General features: G+C 41.8%; 1 protein-coding gene across 1 annotated transcript in view; it reads left to right on the top strand.

Moving 5' to 3' along the window:
• LOC132399142 (tektin-3-like) overlaps positions 1-12,510 on the top strand; it is a 117,023-nt gene that overhangs the window by 90,813 nt on the left and 13,700 nt on the right. Inside the window, exon 7 of the mRNA XM_059979185.1 lies at positions 7,278-7,432. Within this exon, the coding sequence (XP_059835168.1) occupies positions 7,278-7,432 (155 nt within the window). The remainder of the gene's footprint in view (positions 1-7,277; positions 7,433-12,510) is intronic.

The following is a 12,510-nucleotide window of genomic DNA, read 5'->3' as shown; positions in this document are numbered from 1 at the left end:
TAACCTTCAGAGTTTCACGGAGTGTAGCAGAGTTTGAAGAAACTTTTCATCTTTCTGGTATTGAGAAACTCAATTAGCAACTTTCCAGATCTGTGCAAATCTATTCTAGCGGAATAAAGGTATGATTGGGAGATTTGCAGGTTTGATTTCAACCTTTAAAAGTAGTTTGGATAGGTACATGGGTGAGCGGACTCTGGATGATTATGGTCCAGGTGCAGGTTGATGAGACGAGGCAGTATACTAGTTTAGCATGGACCGGATTACCCAAAGGCTTATTTCTGTGCTATTGTGCTCTATATCTCTTTGAATTCTCCAATCCACTTAATCACACTCTTCCAATGTACAGCTCTTCTGACATTCTTTTAAGTATTTAGCTCTAGGTTACATGTGTTTGATAAATCCCAGCATTCCCCACCTCTATTAATTCTTTAAAACAAAGGGGCAAAAGTTGGCCTTGGATCCAAGAAAATACTTGGGTAGTGATCACCTGGATCATTAGGGCCACTACCCAATTGCACCTTGGTGTGTTTAAGATTTTCCCCCAGAATTTAAAGGCATTACATTTTTAGTTTGAAGTGAAGAAGTTAAAGGTTGGCCAGCAAATTTCAGATTGTGATTTCCTTTTTTCTGATCTTCACCGAAGATGTAAAGCAACAAACAACCCCTCGGTGGGTGGAGCAGCATCTGCTGGGGGCAAGGAATTGCCATTGTTTTGGGTCAAAACACTGCACCAGGACTCAGACTGCACAATCCAACATCTGCAGTCTCTTGTGGCTCAGTTGGAAGTGTCTTCAAAGTCTGAGGACTTCCAGACCTGTTGGGGATACAAATGAAATGGGCTCCAGCTGAAATAAAAGCGACACTGCTGAATTTATGAGTAGGCCTGGGCCATGGTTAAATAGAGTAATTCTGTTTCTAGTGTTCTCTTTGTCTTTCTCTCAGTTATTCTATTGTGTAGTGTAGTGGGGCTGGCTATATTGAGTTTAAACCCAGTTAATTGTTGAACTCTATAGTGGTGAAAAGAAAAAGGGATGAGGAGAGATTTACAGACAAGAGAACATCTGCAGATGCTGGAAATCCAAAGCAACACACACAAAATGCTGGAGGAACACAGCAGGCCAGGCAGTATCTATGGAAAAGTGAAAACCATTGATGTTTCGGGCTGAATCCGTTCTTTAGTCCAAAATGTTGACTGTTCACTCTTTTTCATAGACGCTCTCTGACCTGTTGCGTTCCTCCAGTCTTTTGTGCGTGTTGCTGTGGAAAGATTCAGTAGCCTTTGTATTTGTATTCTCTGGGTTTTTTCACAAAGGCAGAGAAATCAAGTATTTCCTGTGCAGCTTCAGGTGTGGTGCTTATATAATTCAACACTAAAAAAAAATGTTAACCTTGCTGTTGCTGGAATAGCAGAAGAGTAAATAGTAGCAGAAAGTAAATGTGTCTTTTTCTGTTTGTGGGGTCAGTAAAACCAAAGTAGAATTTATTACCAAAGCATGTATATGTTACCATAATCAGTTCTACCTTGCAAAGAATTAAAATAGAATTTATGAAAAACTATACATAAACGAAATCTGATAAATAACTAACATGCAAAAGTAGACACATTGTGCAAATAAAAATTTTATTGTGAGGACCTGGTTTTAGTGTCCTTGAAAGTAAGTCTGTAGGTTGTAGAATCAGTTCAGATTTGAGATGAGTGAAGATGTCCAATTTGGTTCAGGAGCCTGATGGTTCCTGAACCTGGTAGTGTGGGATCTAAGACTCCTTTACCTCCTCCCCAGTGGTCCAATGGTAGTGGTGAGAAGAGAACATGTTCTGGATTGTGAGGGACCTTGATGCTGGAAGCTGCATTCTTGAGGCAGTGCTCCATGCAGACGTGCTCAATGGTGGGATGTGCTGATGGTCTGTGCAGTATCCACCATTTTCTGTAGACTTTCCCAGTGTTTCCATACAGTCCATGATGCAATCAGTTAGGATAGTTTATCACATAGTTGATTTGCCATATCGAATTCCCAGTCTTAAACGTATCCTCAGATTCCAGTTTGATCTAGTCCTTCCCCATCTCTGTGATCACCATCTGACTTACAACCCATGGTCATCTCAGTATTACAAACGAGTAAATCTGCAGATTCTGGAAATCAAAATAATACACACAAAATGCTGGCAGAACTCAGCAGGCCAGGTAGCATCTATGGAAATTAGTAAACAGTTGACGTTTCGGGCTAAAACCCTTCATGAGTCCCAATGTAGGATCTCGGCCCGAGACTTCGACTCTTTACTCTTTATCATAGATGTTGCCTGGCCTGCAGAGTTCCTCTGGCATTTTTGTGATGTCAGTGTTACTTCTTTCCTGAAGTTCTGAGTATTCATGACCTTAGTCATTTTATTATCATTGGCAAAGTCTTCACCAGCCACAGTTTGGGGTCTTATCTCTCCCTGAATCTTGCCACATCTTCCATCCTCTTCCTAAAATCAACCTCTTTGACCTACCATCATGCCTAATGTCTTTGGCTGAGGGTTGCTGAGAGGACATCTGGCTGACTGTGTTTAATGGCCCAGCTTGCTGTGCATTGGAGGATGGAAGGACAGAGTGCATTGAAGTTCAGTTCCCAGTGCATTCGAGCTCCTGCTCCCGCTCTGGTCTTGGCACCGACTGCAGTGGCAGGATTCGGTCTTGCCAAGCTGAGGAGCTATGTACACTTGATTTCTAAACCCTGTTCTCTTAGCTTGTTATACTTAGTGCATCAAACCCAACTCCATTCTTCTGCAATGTGGAATATAAATGGTAGATGAAGGTAAATTATTCTAATATACTAATCGAACTGATTTTAAGTCAACCACTAACAAGATAAAATCTGCTGGAAATACAAGCAACACACTCAAAATACTGGAGGAACTCAGCAGGCCAGGCAGCATCTATGGAAAAGTGTACAGTTGATGTTTTGGGCTGAAACTCTTCAAGTGTATTTTTAATTTAAAGGTGTTAAAATTAATTCTTTTTTACTTCAGCTGTTCTTAAAAGTCTGCACAAAGTATTGGAATTTTCTCCTTAAACTCTACTGTTTTTTTTCTTCCCTTAAGATACTCCCTAATGTTGTGTACTTATTTTTTCAGAAACATTTGAGTAATATTGTAAGTATGCTGTTGATTAAGCATTCTTTATTTGTTAAAAAACTCTTTATGGTTATATGTAAAAATACATGAATTGCATATGTCATGATACTATCATGTGAAACGTGGGCGCCTCACTTAAAGTAAAAACGGACGTACATGAGTTATCTCCTAGCCTCCCATCATTTCCTTACAAAACTTAACAGTGGTGATGAAGTATTTTTTAAATGAATCCAAGAGGACTACCTACCCATGGAAGTGCCGCAAGACTTTTGAGTTTCAAAAATAAGCAACGCCAAGCAGGTTATTTTCTTCGAAGCAGAAAATGGAAGAATTCATGTGTTCATAAACAGTGAGTACTGGGTGATAATAATCATAAAGAAAGAGCAGAAATGGAAAGATAAGCATGTTTGATTACACAACAAAAAACTGGATTTTATATACTGAACGGATTGAGCAGTATTTTAAAGCAGGTGGAATAGGCAATGAGAAACAAGTATCAATTTTGCTGAGTGCAGTGGATTTAAAGGCATGCAGTTTGCTTCAAAGTTTGACTGCTCAAACCAAACCAGCTGAAAAGACCTTTGTTGATTTTGTGAAAGTAATGCAGGAATGCATTAATGCAGAACCGAAACGATTGTTGATTGCAGAACACTTCAGGTTTCCTAAGTGGAATCAAAGGAAAGGGAATTTGTTTCAGTGGACGTGGCTGAATAGAAGAGATTTACTGAGCATTGTCAGTTCAATGATGGGTTTAATGATATGTTGAGAGATTCTTTAGTATGTGGAGTCTTACAAGAAAGCATTCAAAAATGTCTCCTAAGTGAAGCACAACTTACATTTAAAAGAGCAGTTGAAATTGCTGTATCAATAGAAACAGCAGACGGAGACACAAATGAGTTGCAATCAGGAATGAAAGAGGGTGTGAACAAAATTGCAGTATCTAAACAGAAACCTGCCTGGCTGAACAAATTGTGTTGTGGCAAGGGCTTGCCTACACAGACCAATACAGGTTTAAAAATGAAACTCAGAGAAAATGCAGCAAAGCAGGACACATACAAAGAGCATGTCAGGCAGACAAAAGTAAATGGGCTGCACAGGGAAGAGTTTAAGATAAAAAGCCAAGATGTAGTTTTAAAAAGAGCACTAATCTGTATGCTGTTGATGAAAAATCTGAGAGTGATGAGAGTGACACAGGACTGGTTAGCCTTAGTTTTACAATGTGAAAACTAACAATAGACAAGCAATATGGCTTACACCAGAAATGAGCAGCAAATTAATTAAAATGGAATTAGACTCTGGTTTGGTTGTTTCAGTCTTTCCACAAAATTAGTTTAAACAGCATTTCAAAGGTATTAAACTAAAGACTGCGGATATCAAACTAAGAACAGGGGAAAAGATAACTCCTGTGGGAATGACATTCATAGCAGTGAAATCCAGCAACCAATAAGCCACATTGGGCTCATGTGTGGTAAAAACAGGAGCGCCAGCATTGTCGGGGTGTGATTGACTGAGATATTTGCAACTTGATTGGAGATCCATCCAGAATTTGCATACAACATTCTCTGCAGTAGAGACAACTGAAAGTGAATTAAGAAAGATACTGGATGATGCCACAGCAGTGTTCAAGGATGGTATTGAAAAACTCAAACATATTAAGGGTAAAATAGTGTTAAATCAAAGAGGCACGCCCATGTTTTGCAAAGCCTGTCTGGTTCCTTTTAACACCTGTGATAAAGTAGCCAGTGAACTATATTGCATGGAGGTTGAACAAATTCATTCCAAGGTTTGAGTAGAGCCCATTAGTAACACCACTAATCCCAGTAGCCAAGAAGAATGAATCTGTCAGGATCTGTGGTGATTTTAAGGTCAATACTGAACCGAAAGCAGATCAATACCCTCTGCCCAGGATAGAGGATATCCCTTTCTGGAGGGAAACACCTCAGCAAAGTGGACTTAGCTGAGGCCTGTCTACAGGTGGAGATGGAAGAAGAATCCAAAGTGTTTCTGACCGTGAACACTCACAAAGGGCTATATCAGTATGATAGGTTTTTTTTGGAGTAGCATCTCTACCTGCACTCTGGCCGAAAGCTTTGGACCGGGTGATGGAAGGCTGTCCAGGCACTCGGTGTTACCAGGATGGCATCACCATTACTAGTAAGGATGACAAAGAACGTAGCCAAAATCTGAAGACAGCACTGAAGAGCTTAGAAGATTATGGACTCAGAGTACAACAAGTGTGATCACAAACAAGAGAAGATCTGCAGATGCTGGAAATCCAAGCAACATGGACAAAATGCTGGAGAACCTCAGCAGGCCAGGCAGCATCTGTGGAAAAGAGTACAGTCGACATTTCAGGCAAGGCCCTTCATCAGGACTAGAAAAAAAATGAGGGAGTCAGAGTAAGAAAGTTGGAGGAAGGGAGGAAGTGTTTTGCATTTTGGAAAATATCCCAACTTTTCTGGAAATGGGGTTTGTAGATTCTCTTTCAAGGGCTGTACAACTCGTGTTTCCAGTTTTATTTATTTATTTGCCCAATTTGTCTTCTTTTGCACAGTTGTTTGTCAGTCTGTTCATGCATTTTTTCATGAATTGTATTTCTTTATTTTCCTGTAAATGCCTGCAAGAAAATGAATCTCAGGTAGTATACAGTGACATACACGTACTTTGATAAAAAATATACTTTGACTTTGAATTCCTGCATTGGGACATTCTATTTGATGTGGTAGAGATGTTACATAAATGGAAATTTAGTTCATTTGTATGAAGGTGGCCAGCAGAGGTTTGGAAGCTAACCTTAGGGAGTTTTAAAAGTGACTGGGCAATGAGCATGCCCAACTTAGAAACGAATCTAAAAAGTACTAGCTAAACCCAAGTTAGCTCCAACAAAGTTCAAAGTTCAAACTAACTTTATTATCAAAGTACATAGCAGGCTAGGATTCCTCACTCATATTTCTTATCAGGTTGCTGCACATTTATTTAAACTTCATTTTAACGAGCATGCAGTTTATAAAATAGAGAAACGGCCAGCATTGGCCAGTAGCCAGCCTAGTGCAACTGAACTTGTAATCCATAATTATGTCAATTCGCTGACCTTAAATGAAAGGTAAATGAAATACTAGCTGAAGGCACAATGTGGTGACTATTACCACCTGACCTGTCACTGAAAATGTGTTCGGAATTGAGAACTAAACTGACAGGCTTTCATCCACGGCTCATATGTGTTGCACGCCACAGTAAAATATGCCTCAGGAGACAAGCGAAGGAAAATTGACGTCAATTTGCTGAAGTCCAGTAGTAGTTTAACAGTGGCACACTTTCCTGAAGATTTTCTCTATGTTTATCAGAAAAGTATTAGCAGGATATTGTTGTACTTAGATGATACAGTGTACATCAGAACTACTGACATTTTGCCACAGCTCCAAAAAACATAAACTAATAGAAATGGCACTTTGAAAACTCTATTCATGGCTTCTGAGAACATCACAAGGGCTGTACCATTAAATACACCCATTATTTTTATTTTTTTATTTAGAGACACAGCAATGTTTCTGGCCCAATGAGCCTGCGTTGCCCAGTTGCACCCATGTGACCAATTAACCCTTCTATGCCTTTGAAATGCATGAGGGAACCGGAATACCTGTAGGACGTCCAAGTACAAACTCCTTACAGACAGCGGTGGAAATTGAAGCCAGATTGCTGGTGCTGTAAAACATTTTGCTGGCCACTACACTACTATACCACCCCCATTCCTATGAATTGTAGCACTTTTGAAAATTACAAATCCCTCCACTTGTTTCTGATCTTCATAACATTGGATCAGAATAAATATAAGCCAAAGGTAAATCCAGGATAGAGGTTCCATGTTCACATGAAGGAACAAGTGGGTACAATCCCTCACTCCTGCACTGGATGGACCAAATTTTGTGTTTAAGTACTTAAAGTGGGGTCTTGAATACACAAACGATAAGACTGGTGCTTACAGTTTAAACCTGCTATTGCACCGAAGTAAAGAAAATGGTGGTTGTATCAGAGCTATAGAGGTTGCCAGACTAATTCCCTGCTGAAATGGATTACCTACAACCATGACAGTATCTGTTTCTTGGCAGAGGTGTTATAGAAAGCGTCCGGATGGTATGGGACATGATCTCTGCTTTGTTCTCCAGGTTCTGCAAGAGATATTCCAAATGGAATGCACCATTGAGGAGTTGAAGATGGCCATTAGGCAAAAGGAAGCACCCATGAAGGTGGCGCAGACCCGTTTGGAGGAGAGAATCAAGAGGCCCAACATGGAGCTGTGTTGTGATCAGCCTCAGCACAGGTGAGACTTCTGACCAGCAATCTGCATTTTCCTTATTATTCAAAGGCTGTCCCAGTCATATCAGCCATCAGACAATCGACAGTCAGCATTCATAACCGTCTTCTCATATGACTTAACACTTTCTGTCCTCCTTTGTATACTGTTCTGATAGACTTTCCCAGTCAGGTCTCCCAATGCTGCCTGTTCTTATTTGAATTCCATGAGATCATTTTCTGCAACACACAAAATGCTGGAGGAACTCAGCAGGTCAGGTAGCATCTTCTATGGAAATAGACAAACAGTCTACACTTTGGACTAACACCCTTCTTCAGGACTCAGGACTTCAGGATTGTCCTGAAGAAGGGTCTTGACCAGAAACGTCGACCTTGGATGCTGCCTGATCGACTGAGTTCCTCCAGCATTTTGTGTATGTTGCTTTGGATTTCTAACATCCGCAGAATTTCTGGTGCAAATATTTTTCTGGCTGGGATCTGTTTCAACTCCCTTGAAGTGCCATTCTTCATTTGTAATGATGTATGCAGTGTCAACAAGGTCTGGTACTGCAGTCAAAAACTTACTTTCAGTTTTGATACTGCAATGACTACCATGTCTTCTCAGTTAGAACTCAATATCCCCCAACAGTAAGTGTGGCCAGTATGGCACCTTTCTTTCTCTTTCCAGCTACTGTACCCCATTCTTTTACTCCAGAGAACTAATTACAAAGATTTTTATCCATTCAGTGGAGTAATGGCAAGGAAGTCAATGTAGTTTATAACAAAATAAATTCACAACTACACCAGTTAGCCAAGCACCACAAGACTAAAAGAATCTGAAGGTATGTCAAACCGGTGAGTTGACCATGATGTCAGCCATTTGTTCTGGACAGTGGCTGGTCTGGGCACCAGGCAGGCTGATGTGGCTTCAGATTTATTTCTGAAGGGAGTCTCCCAAAAGCTGCAGCCAGTCCTTCTTGAGCTCCTAATGTTAAAAGTGGCTGCGTCACTGTCGCAACCCTTTCCTCATTCTTCCTTGATGTATAGTTGCAGCTTGTCTGAAGCCCTTACAGGCTTCCTGCAGGAGGGGTGTTCAACCATTGGGATTTTATTTCAGAACCCAGGTTACCTGAATCTCAACACTCATGCTATACAGTGCAGAGTAAGCTTCTGCCTGTACGTGCTCGGAGGCCATGCTGTAAGACACCATTGGCTTGTTCAATAAAGCAAAATTCAAGATTCAGATTTAATTATCACATTCACAGCGAGACATACAGTGAAATGTATCATTTGCATTAACACCCAACACACCCGAGGACATGCTGTAGACAGCCTGCTAGTGGTGCTGCACATTCTGGCACCAACATAGCATGCCCACAATGCTCGGCAGAACAACACAGGACACAGCAAGCAACAAAACAAGGCCACAGGCATACACGATCCTTCAACCCAGGTCATCTTCAGCCTCCAGCAGACTCAAACTCACAGACATTGAGTTTTCGACTCCCTGGCCAACTCGTATACCCAGGCTCTGCCAACAAAGCCTCGAATTCCAGACCACTGATTTAATCCTCAGGCCTCGATCTTTGGCATTGACCCCAGGACTCACAGATCACCGAAAGATCAATGATGGGCCTTGGGATAAAGTCCGCTAGATCAATATCCTCGACCACCACTCGATTGCACTACTCTGCCTTCTGACAATATACGTTTATCGTGAGACCCTAAAAAATGTGGTCCACTTCCCATAATTCAGGGTTTGTTCCTTGGTGAATCTGGACGTCAATTACAAAATACATCACTACCTTCAATGTGCTAAAATGCACTTCCATCAATTTGAGAAGGGTATTTTAAAGACGAAGAGCTAAAACCTGGTGGAAAGCCCAAGCTAATCCACCAGCAGTGTTCGCTGCCAAATACTGGCCTAATTCCTAACTCACTCCATTGTGATTTTAAAGAAAATGGACAATTGGTGTGTTGCAAAGTATTTGCAATTAAGAGGCAAGTCTGGAGTTTAGAGTTTGGCCACACACTTACTTGAGTAAGCGAATGTGAAATGGATTTGTAACCTATAAACAACACACACAAAATGCAGGTGGAACACAGCAGGCCAGGTAGCATCTATAAGGAGAAGCACTGTCGACGTTTCGGGCCGAGACCCTTCGTCAGGACCTTATAGATGCTGCCTGGCCTGCTGTGTTCCACCAGCATCTTGTGTGTGTTGTTTGAATTTCCAGCATCTGCAGCATTCCTCGTGTTTGCTTGTAACCTATTGAACCTTTCTGCTATTGAACGAGCTCAAGTTCTGACTGCAAAAGAAGGTTTGTAATGTTTCCTGAGTATTACCACTATTGATTTTCATAATTAATTGAGCACTGAGGAAAAAGGCTACAATTTTATCAAAGTGTAAGAACAACTTACCTCTGTTATCATCTTCTTTCTCTGACTACATTTCCTCTTCACAGAGATACATTGCCTCTTTCTTCTTTTATCCTACATCATTCTCTGCACTTTCTAGTATTGCAACCAATATCCTACTTTAAAGCTGTTGAATCTTTACTTTTGTCTGCAGTATTCAATGGATGTTGATTTCAAATGAAACTTTCAGACTGTGATTCGCTGAGGTGGGCCAAGGGAAAAGCACACCTGTTACTCTGCATAGTCTGCGATATGGATTTTCCAGTTTCCTCTCACAGTCCAAGGACATACCCGTTGGGAGGTTAATTGGTCATTGCAAATTGTCCCCTGGTTAGGCTAGGGTTAAATTGGGATATTGCTGGGCGATACGGCTTGAAGGGTCAGATTCCACGTTGTATCCCGATAAACAAACAAATCTACTTGTTTGATATTTCATTAGGAGCAGAAATTGTCATTGCAGTTTTAAATTGAAATCCCTGAACCAGTTTAGCGTCTTGTCAGAGAGAAAGTTTAACCCCAAGATATCTATTATGTCAAGGAAAGGGTATCGTTATATGCCCAATGGTTTGATCAGTTCCATAATCAACAGTTCATTAGTTCCGTTTAATATCAGAGATTGTATACAATATACAACCTGAAATTCTTGCTCTTCACAGACATCCATGAAACAGAAGAGTACCCCAAAGAATGAGTGACAGTAAAAATATTAGAACCCCAAAGCCCCTGCTACTCTCCCCTCCTACACAAGAGCAGCAGAATAGCATTGACTCTCCCCTTCCCCCACTTGAGCCTCAGCAAAAAATATCAGCACCCTCCACCCACCAAGCAGGCAGTAGCAAAGCCCCCAAGAAAGACCATATTCTGCAGTACAAAAAAAAACTAATCGCTCACCTTGAAATTTGACATACACAAGCTCTCTCTCTCCCTAATAAAGGGACAGAGAAATGCCACTCAGCGAGCGTGGAGACATAAACAAAACAACTTGTTGATTTACGATGTTAAAGCCTGCTGCGTCACTTGTTTTTCCAAGTTCTCTGACTCGACGATCAGCAACAAACTCTTCCCCACCAGTGCGAGAAAGTAAGAGAGAGAGTGATCTGAGTACAGAGCCCCTGATGGCTGATCTGCTGTTCCCAGTATTCCATTTTATTCCTGCGTCGCTTCAGTCGGTGGCACCAGCATTAGAATCGACTCATCTCCAGGGCTGCAAAGCCTCAGAACCCCAAATATGCGCTTGTCTTCTAGGCTATGTCCTTCGGATATCGTAAACTGACCTGTTGGCGAGCCCCGAGAGCAGGAACCAACGTCGTAAAGAACTGAACTTTGAGTGCAGCTCTAGGTCAGGGTCTTCGATAGAACCCCATCCACCTTGAAAAGGAAAAAGAGAGATGCTAAAGTTAGAAATAAGCTGTTTCTGCAATTGAGCTTGAAGAAGTTGCTGTCTAGTACCAACTTAGCTCTGCCCAGAAGCTTCAAGGTGCCAACCTTGATGCAGGTGGCCACTGTGGTCATGACTTGTCCTTGTTTACACTGTTTTGGTTTGTCTGCGTGCTGTATCACGAGTTGAAGCCAAGTTGTTAGGTCAGAGATGATGAGATTGCTTATGAAGATTTAGTTTCTGCCTAACCTTTTGTTGTGGAGACATGGCACTGGATTTGTGTCCCGGTGGTTCTGAAAGCCTCTGCAATGAGAAAGAAATGGCAACCTCTCACATTCCATATACACAAAGTACATTGACTTCTCCTGGTCACAGAGAGGACAGGTGGCTGGTCAGTCAGTGAACCGACTCAAAAGCTTATTGCCAGGCACTGCTCTTTGCAACACCTTCTACCCCATCCCCCCAATCTACAGGGGAAGGACTCCTGAATGTGGAGACCTCCCTTGGTCTTGTCAAGTATTGCGTAACAGAGCAATGTAGATCGAAAGTGCCTTGTGGTCATTTGCAGTACAGCAGTGAGTTAGTTCTGTTCACCTCATTTGATTATTGTTGGTAGACTGAGAGACCAGTTGTGCACCAGAGGCACCTCAAATCTATGTGCCTCGTGGAAAGAAGATGGTTTATCATCATCATCATTATGTGCCGTGTAGTATTATGTGGGCAATCATGGTCTCATGACCATGATTGTTCTTGGCAAGTTTTTCTACAGAACTGGTTTGCCAATGCCATCTTCTGGGCAGTGTCTTACAAGCTGGGTGACCACCAAGCCATTATCAATTGTCTGCTTGGCATCAGGACTTGTGATATGCACCAGCAGCTCATATGACCATGGCTTCACGTGACCCTGATTGGGGGCTAAGCAGGTGTGACACCTTGCCCAAGAGTGACCTGCAGACTTGCGGAGGGAAGGAATGCCTTACACCTCCTATGGTGGAGACATATCTCCACCCCGTCACTCAGATAATCATAGGCCGAAATTAATAGTCACAGAACACTACAATACAGAAACAGGCCTTTCAGCCCATCTAGTCCATGCCAAATGGTTATTCTGCCTAGACCCATCGACTCACATCTGGACCATGGACTTCCATGTACTTATCCAAACTTCTCTTAAGTGTTGAAATCAGACCCCCATCTTCCACTTCCTCTGGCAGCTCATTCCACACTCACACCACCCTCTAAATGAGGACATCTCCCCTCAAGATTCGCTTAATTATCTCACCTTTCGCCCTTGAACTATGACCTCTAGA

This window comes from Hypanus sabinus, chromosome 9 (genome assembly GCF_030144855.1).
Source record: "Hypanus sabinus isolate sHypSab1 chromosome 9, sHypSab1.hap1, whole genome shotgun sequence".
Taxonomy (NCBI): domain Eukaryota; kingdom Metazoa; phylum Chordata; class Chondrichthyes; order Myliobatiformes; family Dasyatidae; genus Hypanus; species Hypanus sabinus.
Note: the sequence above shows the minus strand (reverse complement) of the source record. Positions and strands in the feature narration are given on the sequence as shown.